This window comes from Sciurus vulgaris (genome assembly GCF_902686455.1).
Source record: "Sciurus vulgaris genome assembly, chromosome: 4".
NCBI lineage: Eukaryota > Metazoa > Chordata > Mammalia > Rodentia > Sciuridae > Sciurus > Sciurus vulgaris.
Window position 1 is genome coordinate 34,181,540 of NC_136464.1, and position 24,167 is coordinate 34,205,706.

Here is a 24,167-nt window from a genome sequence, read left to right on the forward strand (position 1 = left end):
TTAGAATAATATTGGCCATGGGCTTAGCATAGATGGCCTTTACAATGTTAAGGAATGTTCCCACTATCCCTATTTTTTCTAGCGTTTTGAGCATGAAGGGATGCCATATTTTATCAAATGCTTTTTCTGCATCTATTGAAATAATCATGTGATTCTTAACTTTTAGTCTGTTGATATGGAGAATGACATTTATTGATTTCTGGATGTTGAACCAACCTTCCACCCCTGGAATAAAACCCCTTGATTGTGGTGCACTACGTTTTAAATATGTTTTTGTATGCAATTTTCTAAAATTTTGTTGACAATTATTGCATCGATGTTCATTAAGTATATTGGTTTGAAATTTTCTTTCCTTGATGAGTCTCTGTTTGGTTAAGGTATCAGGGTGATATTGGCTTCATAGAATTAGTTTGGGAGTGTTCCCTCCTCTTCTATTTCATGGAATACTTTGAGGAGTATTGGAATGAGTTCTTCTTTAAAGGTTTTGTAGAACTCAGCTGAGAACCCATGTGGTCCCGAACTTTTCTTTGTTGGTAAGCTTTTGAGGACTTCTTCTATTTCTTTACTTGAAATTGCCCTATTTAAATTGTGTATGTCCTCCTCGTTCAGTTTAGGTAATTCATATGTCTCTAGAAACCTGTTGATGTCTTTGAGATTTTCTGTTTTGTTGGAGTATATATTTTCAAAATAGCTTCTAATTATGTTTTGTATTTCACTCGTGTCTGTTGTGATACTTCCTTGTTCATTCCACATTTTAGTAATTTGAGTTTTATCTCTCCTTCTCAGTGTGGTTAAGGGTTTATCAATTTTATTTATGTTTTCAAAGAACCAACTATTTTCTCAATTTTTCAATTTTTTCTTTTGTTTCAATTTCATTGATTTCAGCTTTGATTTTAACTCTTTCCAGTCTGCCACTATTTTTGTTGTTGTTCTGTTCTTCTTTTTCTAGGGCTTTGAGGTGTAGTGTTAAGTTGTTTATTTGTTGATTTTTTTCTTCTTTTATTGAACTCACTCCATAAAATAAATTATCCTCTAAGAACTGCTTTCGTAGTGTTCCAGAGATTTTGATATGATGTCTTTGTTCTTATTTATTCCTAAGAATTTTGTAATTTCCCTCCTGATCTCTTCTGTTATCCATTCATCATACAACAGTGTATTATTTAATCTCCAGGTCTTGGAGTAGTTTCTGTTTTTTATTCTGTCATTTATTTCTAATTTTAATCAATTATGATCTTATAGAATACAACGTAGTATCTCTATCTTCTTATATTGCTAACTTAGCTTTATGGCATAAAATATGGTCTATTTTAGAGAAGGATCCATGTGCTGCTGAGAAGAAAGTATATTCACTCTTTGTTGTATGGTATATTCTATAAATGTCCATTAAGTCTAAATTATTGATTGTGTTATTGAGAACTATGGTTTCTTTGTTCAATGTTTGTTTGGAAGATCTGTCCAGTGGTGAGAGAGGTGTGTTAAAATCACCTACTATTACTGTGTTGTGGTCTATTTTATTTTTTAATTGAGAGGAATTTGTTTGATGTATATGGATGTGCCACCGTTCGGGGCATAGATGTTTATGATTGTTATGTCTTTCTGATTTATGCTTCCCTTAACAGTATGAAATGTCCTTCTTTATCCCTTCTAACTTTGGCTTGAAGTCCATATTATCTGATATGAGGATGGATACTCCAACTTTTTTGCTGAGTCCATGTGCATGGTATGTTCTTTTCGTTTCTTTTCACCTTTAGTCTGTGGGTATCTCTTTCTATGAGATGAGTCTCTTGCAAGCAGCATATTGTTGGGTCATTCTTTTTATCGAATTTGCCAATCTATGTCTTTTGATTGATGACTTCAGACCATTAACATTCAGTGTTAATATTGACATATGATTTGCATTCCCTTTGCTGATTAGCCTCATTGTGTTTCATCTCTTCCTCATGGAATACTTTGCTGAGAATGTTCTGTAATGCCAGTTTTCTTTCAGTAAATTCTTTAAGCTTTTGTTCATCATAGAAGGATTTTATTTCCTCGTCAAACCTGAAGTTAAGTTTTGCCGTGTATAAGATTCTTGGCTGACATCCGTTTTCTTTCACTGCTTGAAAAATGTTGTTCCAGGCCTTTCTAGCTTTCAGGGTCTGGATTGAAAAATCTGCTGATCATGGTATTGGTTTCCCCCAAATGTAATTTGATTATTTCTCTTGCAGCCTTTAAAATTCTGTCTTTATTTTCTATGTTAGGTATTTCCATTTAATGTGCCTTGGTGTGGGTCTGTTGTAATTTTATATTTGGAGTCCTATAAGCCTCTTGTAATGATTTTCCATTTCATTCTTGAGATTTGGGAAATTTTCTGGTATTATTTCATTGAGTAGATTGTTCATTCCTTTGGTTTGTGTCTCTGAGCCGTCCTCAATCCCAATAATTCTTAAGTTTGGTCTTTTCATGATATCTCATAATTCTTGTAGATTCTGTTCATGATTTCTTACCATCTTCTTTGTTTGGTCAACTTTGTTTTCAAAATTAAATATTTTGTCATCAATGTCTGATGTTCTGTCTTCCAGGTGTCCTATTCTATTGGTTCTGCTTTCTATGGAGTTTTTAATTTGGTTTATTGTTTCCTTCATTTCTGTTTGTTTTTTTTCAGTATCTCTCTTTATGAAAATGATTTTTTGCTTCCTGTCTTTGCTCTTTTAACTGTTGATTGGTGTGATCATTCAATGCCTGCCTTTGCTCTTTCATCTCATCCTTCAGTACCTGCATTTGCTCTTTCATCTCATCATTTGCTTCCCTGATCCTGTTAATTATTGTACATTCTGAACTCCCTTTCTGACATTTCTTCTACCAGGCTGTCATTGGGTTTTATTGATATATTATCTAGGTTTATTTGGGACATTTTCTTCCCTTGTTTTCTCATATTACTCAGGCATCAGTGGAACTCTGAGATAATGCAGATTTCTTCTATTGGCTTATAGTGTCTCTGTATATTTCCAATACATCACTTCCTAGCCTTCAGTAGCCTGCAGTCTTGGAGGAACTTGATAATGCAATGCTCCCCAAGAAAGCAGCCCCTCTAGGGGTGGTGTCCTTCAAGTGGGGTATATTCCCTAAAGTGGTCAAAAGTGCCTCCCCTTGTTAACGATGGTCTGCCAAAGGGGAAGTAGATTGCAGGCTGGGGCAAGACTGGTTTGGGCCTGTGTCTAAACTGCTGCCCAGGCCCTGGGTGCGTAGTTGTGTGGGGAAGCCTCTAACTGGCTGGCCCTGCTCTGAGAAGCTGCCTGCTGTCTGAGCCTGCTGCCTTGTCCCAGCTTTACCCGAGACTCACCCAGCAGCTCTGAGTTGGTCCCGAGTCTCAATACCTCCTCTTCTTGAATCCTGTGTTCTGGAGCAACATTACATACAGTCACCCTCTAGACTGCCATCTTGGTTCTCTCAAATCTTTCTATAAGCATGGGAATTTTAAATATGAACAGTAAAAACTTCTCATCAATGTGGAGGACTTTTTTAGTTCTTTTTTTTTTTTAAGGTATAGTTTCTATGATGGACTAGGATTAATATGCATGTTTTTCTTACCTGTTTGTAGTTAAAATATATTTTTATTTTGTAGGTCTGCAACAATTTTCCTGTTCTCATTGATTATTTCCCAGGGAGTCATAAAACATTTTTTAAGAATGTTGCTGATCTGAAGCAGTATTTTTTGGAGAAAATAAAAGAACACCGAGAATCACTGGATATGAACAATCCTCGGGACCTCATCGACTGCTTCCTGATCAAAATGGAAGAGGTAGAATGTGAAGCACAGCTCTGTTTTCTGATTACTTCTACATTTTGCGTTTCACTGAGTAATTCTATGGTTACTAGGGCTAGACACATGGTCAGGAAAGACATTCCTGAACACTTGAAGTATATCTTGTCTTTAAAGATTTACATGAATTATCACTGAAGAATTAAAGTTGAATCATTAAATACCTAGAATACTTGAACACTGTTTTATAGACATTAATAATCTACCTGAAGAAAGACAAAATTGACACCTGAGGTGAAAAGGAAATATTCATAAACAAGTTACAAATTATAAAATTGGAGGCATGAAATGCAAATTGAGATGATCGTACTCATTGTATGGGAGAAACTGAAAGTAACCAATGGCCAGCCTGTGTAATGGCTTCTCTGTTACCAAGATCAAATGACTAAAGCATACATAGGGGATTTTTGAAGGAACAATCCCTGTTTCCCGTTCTAGCACCAACAAGATGCAACAGGACTATAGAATCTGTCCTTACAGTTTCCTGCAGTGGGTGCTGCTCTATGGGGAAGAGTAGCGGGTATGTGAGACACCTAGATTTTTCAGAACTTTTCTTTATCAAATGTTTCCCTGGATACTATCATTTTCAACTAGATTCCACAGTTCCAAAAGAGTTGCTTCAGACAGTTCGTACTAGGTCAATAGTTGTTTCTCTGGAAGGTCTGACCCCTGGAACTTCCTACTCCACCATCTCTGGGTCATTACTCCTGTACTGTCATCTTTTTTAAAATGGTTTTTATTGATCCAATATAATTATTGTAAGATTGGGATTTATAGTGCTATCTTCATACATGCACATAGTACAAATTTGTCAGTTTCTTTCCCCCATACTTCTCGTTTCCTTCCTTTTCTCCCTTCCCCATTCCCTTTCTCTACTGTTCTGGTCTTTTATCCATTTTGATGAGGTTCCTTTACCTTTTCTTTTCTGTCTAGCTGCCAGATAGGAGAGAAAACATGGGACCCTTGACTTTCCGAGTTTGACTTATTTCACTTAGCATTATGTTCTTCAGTTCCATCTATTTCCTTGGAGATGACATTTCAGTCTTTAAGACTGAGTAAAACTTCATTGTGCATACCTACCACATTATCTTTACCCATCCATCCCTTGAAGGATACCTATGTGGGTTTCATAACTTGGCTGTTGTGAACTGTACTGCTATAAATGGGCATGCTTGTATTGCTAGAGTATGTGACTGATTCTTTTTGATAAATACCAAGGAGCTAGATAGCTTCATCATTTTTTCATTCCAATTCTACTCTTTAGAAGAATCTCCATAGTGATTGTCATAGTAATTATTTACAATCCTTCCAAGTATATGAAAGTTTTTTTTCCCTCCACATCATATCCCCATTTATTATTGTTTGTGTTCCTGATGACTGAAATTCTACTTGGAGTGAAATGAAATCTCAGTGTCATTTCAATTTGAATTTCCCTAATTGTTAAAAATGCTGTATATTTTTTCACATACTTGTTCAACATTTGTATTTTTTCTTTTGAGAAGTGTGTGTTTAGTTTATTTGTACACTTATTAGTTGGGTTATTTGTGTTTTCTGGTGTTAAATATTTTATGGCTTTTACATATTTTTGATATTAATCTTCTTCAGAAAGAGTAGCTGGCAAAGATTTTTTTCTCCCATTCTGTAAGTTGTATCTTTACATTCTTTTTTATTTCCTTTGTTGTACAGAAATTTTGGAATTTGATGCCATCATATTTATTAATACTTTTATTTTCTTTATTGCATTTTAGGAGTCTTATTGTAGAAGTCAATGCCTATACCTATCAGTTAGAGTGCTCCCCTTTTGTTTTATTCCAGCAATTGCAGTGTTTCTGGACTAATTTCTAGGTCTTTCATACACTTTGAGTTGACCTATGGGCAGGATGAAAGAGAAGAATCTAGTTTCATTCGTTTTTACATGGATATCTACTTTTCTCAGCAATCACTTGTTAAAATGAAGTAGACTTTTCTCTAATGTATGTGTTTGGCACTATTCTCAAGGATCAGATCACTATATCCATGTGGGTTTCTTTTGATGATTTGTTTTCCATTAGTCTACATGACAGAACAATGTAGTTTCTGTTGCCAGAGCACTATAGCAAAATTTGATCTTAAGTATTGTGATGTCTCTAGCATTGTTCTTATCAATTCATATTGCTTAAGCTTTTCTAGGTCTTTTATTTTTCTTACTAATGTTTCAGACCTTTTCTTCCAGTTCTATGAAGAATGGCATTGTTATCTTGATTGGAATTTCACTGAATCTATAGATTTCTGTGGTAATATGGTCATTTTGATAATGTTAACTCTGCCTTTTTAAGAATATGGGAAGTCGTCCCTTCTTCTAAGGTCTTCTTCATTTTCTTTCCTCAATGTTCTGTAATTTTAATCATAGAGATTTTCCTCCTCTTTAGTTAGATTCATTCCTAGGACATTGGGATTTGGATTTCTTTGTTTCTAGGTTATTGTGAATGGAATTTTTTTTTCTGATTTGTTTTTCAATGGATTTATTTTTGTTCTGGTGAAGTTTTTTGGGTCTTCCAAATACAGAATCACATCATTTTCAAACAGTGATAATTGAACTTCTTTCTTTCCTATTTATATCACATTTATTTCTTTCTCTTGCCTAATTGCTCTGTCGACAATATCAAATAATTTATTGAGCAGACGTAGTGACAATGGACATCCTTGTCTTTTTACTGAGTGTAGGGGAAAATAGTGTCAATCATTTAACATTTGCTATATGTTGGATTTGAGTTTGTTATATACAGCCCTCATGATATTTAGAGAAGTGTTTATATCCTTACTTTCTTCAGCATTCTGAACATGAAGAGGTGCTAGATTTTGCCACAGTGTTTTTCTGCACTATGAGATTATCATGTGATTATTATTCATTAATTCAATTTGTGTAATGAATTATGTTTATTGATTTGCAAGTGTTGAACCATTCTTGTATCCCTGGAATAAAATAAACCTGGGCATCATGTACAATTTTGTTATTGTTCGTTTTATGTGTACAATCTTATTGTGGTTTCAAGAATAATTTGTCAAAATTTTAATAAGTATTTTAGCATTTATGTTCATCAGGGTTATTGGATCCTAGTTTTATTTCCATAGGTGTCCTTATCTGTTTTGGAGATCATGGTGGTAAGGGTTTTATAAAATGAATTGGGAGTTATGCCCCTCCCCCCACACTTTTTTTTTTATTGTAAACAAATGGGATACATGTTGTTTCTCTGTTTGTACATGGCGTAAAGGCATACCATTTGTGTAACCATAAATTTACATAGAACAATGTTGTTTCATTCATTCTGTTATTTTTTCCTTCCCCCCACCCCTCCCACCCCTCTTTTCCCTCTATACAGTACTTCCTTCCACCATACTTGCCCCGCTCCCTAACCCTAACTCTAACCCTTATACTAACCCTTCCCTCCCCCCCCCCATTATGTGTCATCCTCCACTTATTAGCGATATCATTCGTCCTTTGGCTTTTTGAGATTGGCTTATCTCACTTAACATGATATTCTCCAATTTCATCCATTTGCCTGCAAATGCCATAATTTTATCATTCTTTATGGCTGAGTAATATTCCATTGTATATATACACCTCAGCTTCTTTATCCACTCATCAATTGAAGGGCATCTAGGTTGGTTCCACAGTCTGGCTATTGTGAATTGAGCAGCTATGAACATTGATGTGGCTGTATCTCTGTAGTATGCTGATTTTAAGTCCTTTGGGTATAGGCCAAGGAGTGGGATAGCTGGGTCAAATGGAGGGTCCATTCCAAGTTTTCTAAGGAATCTCCACACTGCTTTCCAGAGTGGCTGCACTAATTGGCAGCCCCACCAGCAATGAATGAGTGTACCTTTCTCCCCACATCCTCACCAACACCTGTTGTTGCTCGTATTCTTGATAATTGCCATTCTAATTGGGGTGAGATGGAATCTTAGGGTGGTTTTGATTTGCATTTCTCTTATTACTAGAGATGTTGAACATTTTTCCATATGTTTGTTGATTGCTTGTAGATCTTCTTCTGTGAAGTGTCTGTTCATTTCCATAGCCCATTTGTCGACTGGATTATTTGAATTCTTGGAGTAGAGTTTTTTGAGTTCTTTATAGATTCTGGAGATTAGTGCTCTATCTGAAGTATGATTGGCAAAGATATTCTCCCACTCTGTAGGCTCTTTCTTCGCATTGCTGATAGTTTCCTTTGCTGAGAGAAAGCTTTTTAGTTTGAATATATCCCAGTGGTTGATTCTTGTTTTATTTCTTGTGCTATGGGAGTCCTGTTAAGGAAGTCTGGTCCTAGGCCGACATGTTGAAGATCTGGACCTACTTTTTCTTCTATAATCTGCAGGGTCTCTGGTCTGATTCCGAGGTCCTTAATCCATTTTGATTTTAGTTTCGTGCATGGTGAGAGATATGGGTTTAGTTTCATTCTGTTGCATATGGATTTCCAATTCTCCCAGCACCATTTGTTGAAGAGGCTATCTTTTCTCCATTGCATATTTTTGGCACCTTTGTCTAGTATGAGAAAATTGTATTTATTTGGGTTTGAGTCCGTGTCCTCTATTCTGTACCATTGATCTACCTTTCTATTTTGGTACCAATACCATGCCGTTTTTGTTACTATTGCTTTGTAGTAGAGTTGAAGATCTGGTGTTGCAATACCCCGTTTCACTCTTCCTGCTAAGGATTGCTTTAGCTATTCTGGGTTTCTTATTCTTCCAGATGAATTTCATAATTGCTTGCTCTATTTCTGTAAGGTACGTCATTGGGATTTTAATTGGAATTGCATTGAATTTGTATAGCACTTTAGGTAGTAAGGCCATTTTGACAATATTAATTCTTCCTATCCAAGAACATGGAAGATCTTTCCATCTTCTAAGGTGTTCTTTAATTTCTTTCTTTAGTGTTGTATAGTTCTCATTGTAGAGGTCTTTCACCTCTTTTGTGAGATTGATTCCCAAGTATTTTATTTTTTTCGAGGCTATTGTGAATGGGGTAGTTTTCCTAATTTCTCTTTCTGAAGGTTCATCACTTATGTATAAAAATGTGTTGGATTTATGGGCATTGATCTTGTAACCTGCTACTTTACTGAATTCACTTATGAGTTCTAAGAGTTTTCTGGTGGAATTTCCAGGTTCCTCTAAATATATAATCATGTCATCAGCGAACAGGGATAGTTTGAGTTCTTCTTTTCCAATTCGTATCCCTTTAATTTCTTTGGTTTGTCTAATTGCTCTGGCCAGAGTCTCCAGAATGATGTTGAATAGAAGTGGTGAAAGAGGGCATCCGTGCCTTGTTCCAGTTTTTAGGGAGAATGCTTTCAGTTTTTCACCATTTAGAATGATATTAGTCATGGGCTTAGCATAAATGGCCTTTACAATGTTAAGGAATGTTCCCACTATCCCTATTTTTTCTAGTGTTTTGAGCATGAAGGGGTGCTGTATTTTATCAAATGCTTTTTCTGCATCTATTGAAATAATCATGTGATTCTTGACTTTAAGTCTATTAATATGGTGAACTACATTTATTGATTTCCTGATGTTGAACCAACCTTGCATCCCTGGGATGAAACCCACTTGATCATGGTGCACTATCTTTTTAATATGTTTTTGTATGCGATTTGCTAAAATTTTGTTGAGAATTTTTGTGTCGATGTTCATTAAGGATATTGGTCTGAAATTTTCTTTCCTTGATGAGTCTCTGTCTGGTTTAGGTATCAGTGTGATACTGGCTTCATAGAATGAGTTTGGGAGGGTTCCCTCCTCTTCTATTTTATGGAATACTTTGAGAAGTATTGGAATGAGCTCTTCTTTAAAGGTTTTGTAGAACTCGGCTGAGAACCCATCTGGTCCCGGACTTTTCTTTGTTGGTAGGCTTTTGATGACTTCTTCTATTTCAGTACTTGAAATTGGTCTATTTAAATTGTGTATGTCCTCCTCGTTCAGTTTAGGCAATTCATATGTCTGTAGAAATCTGTTGATGTCTTCGAAATTTTCTATTTTTTTGGAGTATAGATTTTCAAAATAGCTTCTAATTATGTTTTGTATTTCAATCCTGTCTGTTGTGATATTTCCTTGTTCATTCCAAATTTTAGTGATTTGGGTTTTCTCTCGTCTTCTCTTTGTTAGTGTGGCTAAAGGTTTAACAATTTTGTTTATTTTTTCTAAGAACCAACTATTTATTTTGTCAATTTTTTGTATTATTTCTTTTGTTTCAATTTCATTGATTTCAGCTCTGAGTTTAACTATTTCCTGTCTTCTACTACTTTTGGTGCTGTTCTGTTCTTCTTTTTCTAGGGCTTTGAGCTGTAGTGTTAGGTCGTTTATTTGTTGAGTTTTACTTCTTTTATTAAATGCGCTCCATGAAATAAATTTCCCTCTTGTGACGGGCCCCGCCCATCGGCCATTAAGTCTGAGAGCTAAGATGGCTCTGAGTGGAAGTTCCTCGGAGCACTTAAGTGGTAAACAACTTTCAGGAAGTCTGACAGCGGGAGCATGAGATGCACGGGAACACCGCATGCCACGGGGCAACTGCCAATGGACTGGCTGAGTCCATGTGATGTGCACATGGACAGGCTGCTGATTGGCTGATGGGCTCTATAAGGGAATGGTTTCTGGGGTAGAGGGAGGAAGAAGATCTATGGGAACTCTGTAAGAACCTGGGGTAATAAAACTCCTTGAGGAAGATCGTGTAAGAATCGTCATTGCGAGCGACACCCTCTAAGTACTGCTTTCATAGTGTCCCAGAAATTTTGATATGATGTTTCTTTGTTCTCATTTACCTCTAAGAATTTTTTAATTTCCTTCCTAATATCTTCTGTTATCCATTCATCATATAATAGCATATTGTTTAATCTCCAGATGTTGGAATAGTTTCTGTGTTTTACTCTTTCATTTATTTCTAACTTCAATCCATTATGATCTGATAGAATACATGGTAGTGTCTCTATCTTCTTGTATTTGCTAACATTAGCTTTGTGGCATAATATATGGTCTATTTTAGAGAAGGATCCATGTGCTGCTGAGAAGAAAGTGTATTCACTCTTGGTTGGATGGTATATTCTATAAATATCTGTTAAGTCTAAATTATTGATTGTGTTATTGAGATCTATGGTTTCTTTGTTCAATTTTTGTCTGGAAGATCTGTCCAGTAGTGAGAGGGGCATGTTAAAATCACCTAGTATTATTGTGTTATGGTCTATTTGGTTTCTGAAATTGAGAAGGATTTGTTTGACATACATGGATGAGCCACTGTTTGGGGCATAGATGTTTATGATTGCTATATCTTGCTGATTTATGCTTCCCTTAAGCAGTATGAAATAACCTTCTTTATCCCTTCTGACTAACTTTGACTTAAAGTCCACATTATCGGAAATGAGGATGGATACTCCAGCTTTTTTGCTGAGTCCATGTGAATGGTATGTTTTTCCCCATCCTTTCGCCTTTAGTCTATGGGTATCTTTTTCTATGAGATGAGTCTCTTGCAGGCAACATATTGTTGGATCTTTCTTTTTAATCCAATCTGCCAGTCTATGTCTTTTGATTGATGAATTCAGGCCATTAACATTCAGGGTTATTATAGAGATATGATTTGGTTTCCCGGTCTTTTGGTTCATTTTTTAAATTTTATTTATTTATTTGTTTGACACAACTTGTTTCCTCCTTAATTTGACAATTCCTTTAGGATAATTCCTCCCTTTGCTGATTTGCTTCTTTGTTTTTCATCTCTTCCTCATGGAATATTTTGCTGAGAATGATCTGTAATGCTGGCTTTCTTTTTGTAAATTCTTTTAGCTTTTGTTTATCATGGAAGGATTTTATTTCATCATCAAATTTGAAGGTAAGTTTTGCTGGGTATAAGATTCTTGGTTGGCATCCATTTTCTTTCAGGGCTTGAAAAATGTTGTTCCAGGCCCTTGTAGCTTTTAGGGTCTGGATTGAAAAATCTGCTGAAATCCGTATTGGTTTCCCCCTGAATGTAATTTAGGTCTTTTCCCTCGCGGCCTTTAAAATTCTGTCTTTATTTTGTATGTTAGGTATTTTCATTATAATGTGCCTTGTTGTGGGTCTGTTGTAATTTTGTGTATTTGGAGTCCTATAAGCCTCTTGAACTTGATTTTCCATTTCATTCTTCAGATTTGGGAAATTTTCTGATATTATTTCATTGAATAAATTGTTCATTTCTTTGGCTTGTTTCTCTAGGCCTTCCTCAATCCCAATAATTCTTAATTTTGGCCTTTTCATGATATCCCATAGTTCTTGTAGATTCTGTTCATGATTTCTTACCATCTTCTCTCATTGTTCAACTTTGTTTTCAAGGTTAAATATTTTGTCTTCAATGTCTGAGGTTCTGTCTTCCAGGTGTTCTATCCTACTGGATATGCTTTCTATGGAGTTCTTAATTTGGTTTATTGTTTCCTTCATGTCAAGGATTTCTGTTTGTTTTTTTTTCAATATCTCTAACTCTTTATTGAAATGATCTTTTGCTTCCTGTATTTGCTCTTTTAATTGTCGATTGGTGCGATCATTCAATGCCTGCATTTGCTCTTTCATTTCATCATTCAGTGCGTGCATTTGCTCTTTCATCTCATCTTTTGCTTCTCTGATCATTTTAATTATGAACATTCTGAACTCCTTTTCTGTCATTTCTTCTGCCATGCTGTCATTGGGTTTTATTGATGTAACATCTAGATTTGTTTGCGGCATTTTCTTTCCTTGTTTTCTCATATTGTTCAGGTATCAGTGGACCGCTGAGATATTGCAGATTTCCTCTATTGACTTACAATGTCCCTGAAGATTTCTATATATATCCTCCCTTAACCTTCAGTAGGCTGAAGTCTTGGAGGAAGTTGATAATGCGGTGCTCCACAAGGAAGCTCCCTCTCTAGGAGTGGTGGCCTTCAGGTGGGGTATAATCCCTGCTAGTGGGCAGAGGTGCCTCCACTTGTTGACTAATGATCATCCAAAGGGGACCTAGGCTGCAGGCTGAGGCAAGGCCTGTTTGGGCCTGAGTCTCTGGTTTTACCGTCCTTGTGGGGAAACCTCACCGGGCACGGAAGACTCACCCGGTGGGGAGGTGTCGCTGGTCAATTCCCTCCTAGAGGTTCCCCTCAATTTATAGCTACCACCTGGGCTGGGCTGCCTTCCTCTTCAAAGTTCCCAGGGGCCCGGCCCTACTTCCTGGGCCTGGGAGCCTCACCCTTCGCAGATGAATCTCCTTAGGCTGCCCCTCCTCAGAGAATCTGCCCGCAGGCCTGGAACCTTCGCTCCACCCCTAAGCCTGTCTTTGTGGGGCTCTTCCACCCAGAAGCCTCCTAGGTCCTGGGACCCTGCTCTGCTTCTAATCGCCTGGCTATGCGGCCCCTCCTCTGAGCAGCCACCTGGGGCCCCGTACAATTGATCTGAGACCCAGAGACCCGCCACACGCCTCTTCCTCCAGACAGCTGCCCAGTATTTTGGTGCGGTCAATAGGAGTCCAAGAAACTCACTGTGTGCCTCCTCCACCCACCAACCACCCGTAGCCCTGGGCAATCAATCACTCCGAGTCGAAGTGACCCTCCCCGTTCCTTCTCCTTCTCCAAATAACCCCCCGTGTGTTCAGGAGGGGTCGCTCTGAGTGGCTCTGAATCCACGTGACCCGCTGCACGGGTCCTCTGGGCAACTGCCCGGAGCTCTGGTGCGGCCACTCGAGACCAAGCAACCCACCGCGCTTCCCCTCCATGCAGCCCCCCTGTGTTCAGGAGCTGTCACTTTAAGTCCAAACAACTCACCACTCGCCTTCTCCTCTGAGCAGCCACCTGGAGCTCCAATGCAGTCACTGCGAGTCCAAACGACCCGCCATGCTCCTCCTCTTCCTCCTCCTACTCCTCCGGGCAGGCCCCGGTGTTCAGAAGTGGTCCGAGTCCAAACAGCTCGCCACGTGGCTTCTCCTCCGGCAACCGCCTGTAGCTCTGGTGTAGCCACTCTGAATCCAAGCGGCCACTCTCCTCCTCCTTCTCCTCAGGGCAGGCCCCGGTGTTCTGAGTCCACACAGCTCTCCTCGCCACTCCTCCCCTGGGCAGCCGCTGGAGCCCCAGTGGTTGCTCCGAGTCCCAGCGCTGTGCCGAGTGGCCTCCTTTACGGCGCTCCCAGTTGTCCGAGTTCACTGCTCCAGCGGAGGGAGGGGTGTCTCGCCGGCAGCTCTACTTCACAAAGTTCCCTGCGTTCCGGGACCACTGTCCCATCCGAGACGCCTTCCCAATGGGTGAGAGTCACCCAGCTGCTTTGAGTTGGTCCCAAGTGTCTCAATATCTCTTCTTTTGAATCCTGAGTCCTGGAGCAACATGAAATGCAGCCACCCTCTAGGCCGCCATCTTGAAACTCCTCCCCCCCCCACTTTTTATTTCATGCAATATTGTGAGAAAGAGCTGCACTAATTCTTCTTTAAAGTCCTCGTAGATTTCAGTGGAGAACCCATCCAGTCTGGTTTTTATTTTTTTTTGTTGTTGTTTGTTTGTTTTTCTGGAAGGCTTTATGTTACTACTTCAATCTCATTGTATACAATTGCTATGATTAAGTTTTTTATATCCTGTTGTTTCAATATTTGTAGTTCATATCTGGGTATAAATGTGTCCATTTCTTGTAGATTTTCTCATTTATAAGAATATGATATTTTGATGTAGTCCATAATAATCCTCTGTATTTCAGAGATTTCTCTGGCATTGCTTATTTTTCATTTCTAATTTTATTACTTCCTGTCTTCTCTGTTTTGCTTAGTTTGGCTAACATTTTATCAATATTGTTGCTCTTTTCAAAGAATCCAGTCTTTGTTTCATAGTTTCTTTGTAGTTTTTAAATTTATTATTAATTTCATATTGCATCATCATTATTTCCCTCTTTATTCAGTGTTTGGGATTGTGTTTTAATTTTCTACAGCCTGAAGATGCATTATTAGGTTATTTGGGATCTTTCTGATTTTTTAATGTATTAATTCATAGTTTATAAACTCTTATCTTAGAATTGTTTTCTGAGTGTTTCTGAGATTCTGGTATATTGCATCTATATTATTTTTTGAGTCTAGGAATCTTAAATTTCTACCCTAATTCTTTCAATGTTCTATTCATCATTCAAAAGTGTATTATTTAATCTCTAGGTCCTTTTGTAATTTCTATGGTTATTTTCTTGCTGTTGATTTCTAATATTATTCCATTATGACCTAATATGATGGATGCAAGGGAATATAGGGACTTAAGAAGAATATTTTCTAAGACTTAGTACTTCATGTTCTGAAATATCATCAATTTAGAGACAGTTCCATGGTCAACTGAGAAGTTGAATTTAGCTGCTGTTAGGTGAAATATTCTATAATAAGTCCACTTAATTTATAATACTTTTAGGCCTGAAAAGTCCATAGTGATTTTATGTCTTGATAACCTATTTCATGGGGAGAGAGGTATGCAGAAAATTTCCAGTATTGTAATGTGGCCTATTTGGATCTTTAAGTTGAGTAGTACCTGCTTTATATAATTAGGTGCACTGATGTTTGAGGTATAAACACTATCCTTTCTTTTCTGTGAATTGTTTTGTACCAGTATGACTTGCCTGTTTTTTTTTATTCTCCATTTTCATGGAATATTTTTCAGCCTTTCACTTTTAACCTACATATGTTTTTGCCTTAAGATGAGTCTCTTGAAAACAGTATATAGTTGGGTCCTATTTTTAAATCCAATCAGCCATTCTATGTTTATTAATGTGAGAGTTTAGATTATTTACACTCATCTTTATTAGTCAGCCTTTTTGTTTCTGGGATCAAAAAACCTGACAAAAATAAGATAGAAGAGGAAATGCTTATTGTGACTCAAGATTTCAGAGAGACAATCCATGGTTGGATGACTCAATAGCTCTGGCCCAAGATAAGCCAGAAAATCTTGGCAGAAGAGCATAGTGGAGGAAACCAGTTCAGGGCATGGCAAGCAGGTGGCTAGAGACCTCAGCTCACCAAGGACAAAATATAAATTCCAGTGGCACACTCCCAGTGACCTTCTTCCTTCAGCCTTACCTTACCTACCCCCAGTTCTGCCCAGTTAATAAACATCAGTGACTAATGAACTGATTGCTTTATATCTCTCATTTTTTAATCATTTCAACTTTAAAAATTCTTTTGTTGTCTCATATATGATCTTTTGGGGAATCCCTCAACTCTAAATTATAACATTCCACAAGTGGCCCCCAAAATCATCATGGATTCTTTTAGTTTCTTCTTATTTTGAAAGTCTTACTATTATCTTCAATTCTGAAGGCTAGTTTTGCCTGATATGGTAATCCTGATTAGCAATTATTTTCTGTCAAGGCTTGGAATAAACCATTTCATTTCCTCCTCTCCTCTCTTTTACATTCTCAGTGAAGAAATCAGGAGTAATTCTGCCTAGAATATCTCTCAATGTGACATAATATTATGTGTTAGACTTTTAAAAATCTTCTTTTCTGTATGACAGGTGTTTAAGTGTGCTGTGTCCTGGAGAGGTTCTTTTTTGATCTGAATGTGTTTATCTGGAGCCCCTCTCACTCAATAAGTATGGAAATTTCTCTGAAATATCTCACTGAAAAGGTTATTCATTCCTTTAGCTTTAATCTCAGTTCTCTCTTTAATCCCAATGATTCTTTAGATTGGTCTCATAGACTTGTCCCTTATTTCTTTAACTTGTGATCATGATTTCTTATTTCTTTAATTTTTTGCTGTCTGAGTCTTAAAGTTCATACACCTTGTCTTGAATCCCTGAAATTCTGTCTTTTATGTGGTCTAATTTATTGGAGAGACTTTTAACTGAATATTATATTTCCTTAGTTTTTCTTTTTCAGGATTTCTGTATATTCTTTTTTCAAAGTCTCTATCTGCACTTTGAAATCCTCTTTCAGTTCTTACATTTTTCTCTCCCCTTCCTTCACTTATATCTTCATTTAGTTCTTTGATCATTTTAACCATTAAAGTTTTTAATTCTTTGACACTTCATCTGCATCTAAATGGGTAGATTCAGATATTGGTAGGTTATATATATTTTGTAGATGTCCTGTTGACTTGTTTACTCATGTTATCTTGAGTCCTATTTTGTGGGTCTCTTGAGATGGATTCCTCTTCGTCTTTTAAGTGAGGTAGTTTGTAAGTAGTTACATCTCAATAATGTGCCTCTGACTTATCTTTAACACATCCAATTAGCATGTTAAAATTTTTAATTCAATCATTGCTACAACTTTGAAAGGAATTTAAAATGGTAATTGAAGAGCAAATCATATATCAATCTAATGTTCATGTTCACAGAAGTTATTATTACTGATTGACCACTACAGCACTATTGACCAAAGAGTATTGATTTGCAATAGGCAAGGAAAATTAAGATTTAATAGTAAATTAAATTTTATTGAAAAAGGGATAAAATGTGCAAATAACAAATAAAGAAGTAGAATATATAAGGAAAAAAAAAAGAAGAGTGTGGTGCAGGATATGCAGACACAAGTTAAAGTGGTTTAAATATAAAGGATGAATTACATGGGTAGGAAATGCACACCAAAGAGAAGAAAAGGTATATTAAGAAATGATTGAATTAATTGACAAAATACATAAAATTAGAGATAATTCTGACAAAACACAAAATTTGGGCAGACAGTAGGAAACAGTTTTTATCAAGTAGTTGATGCAATATCTGTCCTATTACAAAAGTAATTTTTTTCCTCAGGTTTTTGAAATAGAGACCTTTTCCTGCAGTGTTTTTATTCCAAAATCTTCTGAGATGAAGATCATCTTGTCCATTCTATTTTAGCATCCCCTCTGTGCCCAGACTGAGTCACAGGTTGGACCCTCAACAACCTAGTGAATAGTACAGCATAAGTGGCTATTGGTCTTGTGTATTCTAATAGACAGTGTAGCAATACCCATTATTATATGTAAGTGACAAAAGGGGGGAAATACTGTAGTTTGAAAGAAAAATGTTAACTTCAGGGATTTCTAGTTTGACACTTAAAAATTCAAACAGTTGTTTTTTCGTTTGTTTGTTTGTTTTAGACTTCCTGGTTTCCCTACTTTAACTGGGGAGGCTGGGGATTTCTAATTCTAGCTTAGCTTGCTGTTGCTGAGATATGTGTAAATGTATGTGTGTGTATGCACACACACACATACGCACACACGTATGAACATACTACATTGAGTCCTGCATATACATGAATATTGTAGTATGATTCATACATGAACATAGGATAATTTGGTAGATTTTGTGCTCCAGTAATTCACCATGTCCTCCCTTCTTTTCTCCCTCTGAATCCTCTTACTCTACTCTATTATTTTCCCTTCTACTTCTATCTATCTATACTCTACATATAAGCAAAATATTGATTTCTGACTTTATGAGTAAGGTTATATTTTAGCATGATATACTCCAGTTTCATCCATTAACTAACAAGTGACACAATTTCATTCTTCTTTATGGTATAATGAAACTTTATTGTGTATATTTATCAATATCCATTTTTAATTTGTCTATTGAAGACATCTAGGTTGATTCTATAACTTGGTAATCGTGAATTGTACTGCTATAAACATGGGTATGCTTGTATCACTACAGCACCCTTATTTTAATTCTTTTGGTAAACACCAAAGAGTGGAAGAGCTCTGTCTTGTGGTGATTCCATTCCTGGATTTTGCATATCTCTGTATTGCTTTCCATAGTGATTGTACCAATTTTCAGTCCCACCAAGAATGTATGAGTGTACTTTGTCAGTGATATCTTCCAAAGCTATTATTGTTCTTCGTATTATTGAGGGTTGTCATTCTAACTGGAGTGTGATGATATTTCAATATAACTTTGATTTGCATTTCTCCACCACCAGGGATGCTGAGCATTTTTATTATATATTTGTAGGCCATTTACATTTCTCCTTTTAAGGAATGTCTGTTTCATTTACTTGCCCAATTCCTGATTGTTTCTTCTGTTTGTTTGGTGTTAAGGATATTTTTAGTTCTTTATAAATTCTGGAGAATAATTCCCTGTCATAAGAGCACCTGAAATAGTTATTCTCCAAATCTCTAGGCTTTTCATGCTCTTGTTTTTTTGCTGTGAAGAATCTTTTTAATTTAAAACCATCCCATTGATTGATTCTTGGTTTTGTTACTTGAGCTTTAGATATCTTATTCAGGAAGTTGGTACCTGTTCCAATATGTTAGAATCCTGAACCTATGTTTTCTTCTAGCTCTTGTACAGTTTCTGATCTAATGCCTCTCTCATTGATCCACTTTTAGATTACTTTTGTGGAGGGTAAGTGACAATAATCGAGTTTTATTCTTCTACATGTCAATATCCAGTTTTCTCAGCGTCCTTCGTTAATAATAGTATCTTTTCTCCAACATATATTTTTGGCAGTTTTGTCAAGTACCAGATTATTGTATCTATGTGGATTTGTCTCTGTATTGTTGGATTTTATGGATTTTTTTGATAATACTATGCAGTTTTTATTACTAAAACTCTAGTATAATTTGAGATCATGTATTTTGTTACTTCCAGAAATATTCTTATTTCTCATTATTGATTTAGATATTGTGAATCTTACAAATTTTAGGACTGATTTTCCTAGTTCTGTGAAGAATATCATTTGTATCTTGATCAAGATAGCATGAAACCTATATCTAATTTTTTGTAATATCAACACTTAAATAATGTTAATTCTCCTGTCCAAAACAATGAGTAGTTCTTCCATCTTCTGTGGTTCTCTTCAATTACTTTCTTTAGCATTCTATGATTTTCAGTGTAGAGATCTGCACTTCCTTGGTTAGATTTATTCCTAAGTCAATTTGAGTTTTTGAGGTTATTTTGAATAAAATTGTTTTCCTTAATTCTTTCTCAGAAGGTTTATTATTAGAGTACAAGAAATCAATTGATTTTTGCCTGTTGATCTTGTAACCTGCTATATTCAAGATTTTTTAAAACTCAGTTCTACATATCTTGTCTTTTTTGTTGTTTTATTTTGGTTTCTTTTTGTTTATTTTTTAGATGGAGGTGTACTTCTAAGTAGTAAGATCATGGCATCTGAGATTGTTTTCTGCTCAGATGTGACTGTGTTAAACAATGATGTCTGCTTTTCTTAAACTTGGTGAGAGGGATTCATTTGTCTCTTGGAGGGGAGCTTTTCCTTCCCCACTGAGCCACCACTCACTTAATGCTGCACCTGTCTGTTGCTTTTATTCATTCTCTTTTGCTTGAGAACATAGCATTTTTGATATTCACCTGTCTGCTAGCTCTATGAAAATTTCCCACAGTCTTTGTGCCTGAGATTTTCTGTGTAGAACTGATGTTTTCATTGATAAAAAGTGAATTACTACAATATTGTGGGTTCCTCTGGTCTTCTATTTTACTTATTTTCAGTAGTTTGATCTTAACTATACTGAATGTTTTACTCCATGCCATGGAATATGCTCCTATTTGGGTCTTCTTGGAAATTTTGATTGACAATCTCAGAAAACTAGGTAAAGTCAATGTTACCTTGAACAGAAAATATGCCTATTGAGATAGATGACTCTCTAAATATTGATTATATATTATTGAACATCCTATAGCCCACCTGGATATTATATAAGCTGCAGAAAATGAATTTTGCCAATATCCTATTTATAAAATTTCATATTTTATATATAATTCAAGTTTTAGGGTTATTCTAGGTTTTCAGCTTTCTGTTAGTCAATATTTAAAATTAATCATTGTTGATTTCATGTCTGTCAATTAATACACTCAATCCTCAATCAAAATTAGTTGTTTGTATCAAGTACTTCTTCTTCTCAATTTCCATTGTATGAGAGCTCTATTGAGTCAGTCCCTTATCCTCAGAATATGCATCATTCCTATGCTCTCCTTAATTCTAAATGAACAGTTAATACCTAAACTTTCTGTCTTCATGTTTATCATGCCTTGTTCAATTTGTATCTTAAATCAGGGTGAATTTCAGAGGGAATTCACTCTTGTAATTCTTTCCTAAGTCAAGTTACCTGTCACTTCACATCTGGAGTACTTTCTGTCTTTGTAATTCATTCCCTTTTTAATTGTATTATACTCTCCAGCCATATTAGCTTTTGCACATTTTCCCATTCTTAATAAATGTGTGGGAAATCCTGAGCCCAAGTGAATTTTCAAAGTAGGAATGTGCATGTTCTTGATTGTTATTTAATCTTCCATGATATAGCCCTAATTTACCAATTTACCTCTTGCTATCAGTCATGATCATCTTTATCTGCAAGTTAGAGAATACTCATTTGCCAGTCCTTAGAATAGTGCATTCATTCATCTTACATACAAGGAAGATTTGTAGTGGGCTACACTAGGGTTAGTACAATAGCCCAGAAACATTGGAGACTCAGGTGCCTTCAATTTTCCTTCACTATATGTTATAGTTGCATTGAAACTGTCCCTCTCAAAACTCATAATGCAAGTTGGTTCACAATGTAACAGTGTTGACAGTTAGCTGGTACAAACTAAACCTGTATTCTTTATAAATCACCCAGTTACTGGTAGTCTGTTGTAGCAAAAGAATGAACTAAAACATTGTACTTAATATACTAGTTTCTATCTTCATGGTTAAATCTTGCAATCTCAAAACTATTTCTGTCTTACCTACATTATGTGTCTATATTTTATGTAGAAAGAAGGAAAGAGAAGTGGCACAAGCAGACTTCTTTTTGTCTTTTTTAATTAGTATTACTTTACATGTCTTTCCTATATGCAAAAGGGATGGGAAACAGAATCTTTAGGCAACAAGGGGTAAGAAGGTAAGAAATGGACATTTGGTCAATTAATTTGTAGTTTAGCATACCACACAGAATCTTTTTATAAAATTGTATTCTTTTGTTTCCATGTTTTCTTATGTTTATAAGCACCTGATTTCTTTTGAAATTATTATAATTAAAAGCTAAATGAATTGTGAAATAAGTGCATTGGATTATTCCTAGGAAAAGGACAATCCACAGACTGAATTTACCATTGAAGCCTTAGTAAACCTTGTGAATGACCTGTTTGGAGCTGGGACAGAGACAACAAGCACCACTCTGAGATATGGGCTCCTGCTCCTGCTGAAGCACCCAGAGGTCACAGGTATGACTGCAGATGGTCAGCAGGGTGCATTTCACAACAGAAATATGGGAAGACACTGCTAGTGCCCTCATCTATTTCTCTGAAAGAAGTGTCCATATTGAAATTTCTGTGCTGCCAGTTATATTTGTCCAAATTTAGTGAAGGAATATAAAAACGAAACATGGCACAGTAGGGGACAGTGACAGAGAAGTGAAGGACAGCATGGGCAGTAGCAAAGCAGTGGGGCTCTGTTCATGTCTGGATTCCACTGGGAAGTGATCTGCAGCATGCAATAGCCAGCATGAGTTGGCCTAAGACTGCATATTGGTCTTTCCACGGAAAATCCACTTGGAATATTAGGTGTGTTCTTGCAAGATTTCTGTGGAAATCTTTTCTTATTCTGAAAATATGCTCTAGTGCTAGACAGGGAGAATAAAAATTCTTTATGTGCATGTAAATAGAAATTTTAGAAATTTAATGAGGTTGCAGTTGTATTATTAGTGTCTGAAAAGTCTTGTAAAAGGTTAGAAAAATAACCTTTTTTTAAGTGTTGCAACTTAGAAGATATGCCTAAACGAAGTTTATTATTTCAGAAGTATGTTTTTATTAATTTTATTTTTCACCACCAACTCTATTTATAAATGTACCTTCAAAGAGTGCCAGTAATGCATAGCAGAATAGAAGCAAAACACCATCTTTTCCTGTTTCAGAACTACATCAAAACTATTATATGGTAATTACAAGTGAGAACTACTGCTATTAAGGTGGAAGACGAGAAGTAAAGGAAACAACAAATAAAATTCAAAAAATTTCTGAAACACAGAGGCAGAAAGAAGGAGCAGAACTCTGCAGAGAGGATCAAGCTGTAGCCGATATGTCAGAAGAAGTTTTATTAGTGTGGAAAAGCCAGTCTGAGTACCACAAATTATCCATGAAGTTCAAGATTTAGAAGCACCACATGTCAATCATGTTACAGGAAAATTGCAGCATTACATAGGAGCTCCTCTATGCTCAGTTGCCTGCTACAACTCCTTTGAGCAGTTGTTTTCCTCTCATTGGAAGAGAGGTTTACTCTCTAGAGGATCTGAAGCAAAGAGTTTGTGCAATCAATTTTAGAACATCAAAGTAAAGTTAAAAATCACATAAACTTTCAGAAATAAATTTTGTCTTATACAAGGAATTATGAATCAGAAGGGTATCAGAGTTCTAAAGCGCAACCGTTGTTTTGTGTGGTAATGAAACATATAAGAGCCAGTTGTGTTGGCACAAGCTTATAATCCCAGCTATTTGGAGGTTGAAGCAGGAATTTTAGGTATATTGAAGGGTAGCCAGGCCAGCCTGTCTTAAAATAAAACAAAAGTGCTGTGGTGGTGGCTCAGAGATAGAGGGCCTCTGGGTCAATCCCCAGGACAAACAAGAGGAAACAAAATTAAAAAAAAAAAACAAAACCCCCACCCAAACCAACCTGCCAACCAACCAACAAACTCAAACAACAAAACAAAATATCAACAAAAAGAAAGGAAATATGTTTTTAGATCCATGTTTGCTACTACATTTATTCCTCTTTTTCATTCTCACAGGAAGATATTAGAGCATATGCGTCATCCAAATATTTAAAATCAATGCAGAGGCAGTCATAGGTTCCAGGAATGAGGGGACCTTAGGTACAACAATGGGAGTTAAACGGAGGTTTCTGGGCAGCAGGCCTAGGAAACAACCAATTGTCCATATTAAGTAGACAAAGCAGATGTGATGGAAGAACAGGAAAATGAGAGAGTCTGAAGTTTAAACATTTAGAAAATTATTACTGTGAGCTTTAAATTAGAAAATTAGGAATTGGTATAAGTTGTTGAAATACATGTTAAAAATATACAATTAAAGAAACATACACATAGTTACCTTACCAGTGAACATTGTTTATGAGGTTATAATGGTGTAAATAAAACATATTAATATAATGAAAGATTGTGATAAAAAATAAATAGGAGTACAGAGGGAAAGTATGTGAGGGGTGTGGGCGTGCATATTTATTCGTGGTATGTATTTGCAAGAAGTAGAGATGGATCTTGATCTTTCTAAATCAAGAAACCATGATAGAATATTATTTAGAAAAATAAACATTTTAGAAGGAACCTGAATGATTCAAAAAAGACTACATTTGAGGAATGAGGGATTGAAAAGGGTTCCACTGAAAACCACACACAGACTTATATATGAATACAGAATCGCATATATACATGAATATAAGTAGATTCATTAGTAGAATTTAATTTTATAATCAT

At 36.1% G+C, this 24,167-nt stretch overlaps 1 protein-coding gene across 2 annotated transcripts in view; it reads left to right on the top strand.

The window, feature by feature from the left end:
* LOC306660050 (cytochrome P450 2C18-like) overlaps nt 1-24,167 on the top strand; it is a 77,264-nt gene that overhangs the window by 41,631 nt on the left and 11,466 nt on the right. Inside the window, exons 5-6 of one of the 2 annotated variants that reach the window (XM_079138129.1) lie at nt 3,605-3,781; nt 21,765-21,906. In XM_079138129.1, coding sequence (XP_078994255.1) covers nt 3,605-3,781; nt 21,765-21,906 — 319 coding nt within the window. The remainder of the gene's footprint in view (nt 1-3,604; nt 3,782-21,764; nt 21,907-24,167) is intronic. The other variant, XM_079138128.1, reaches the window with a different exon arrangement.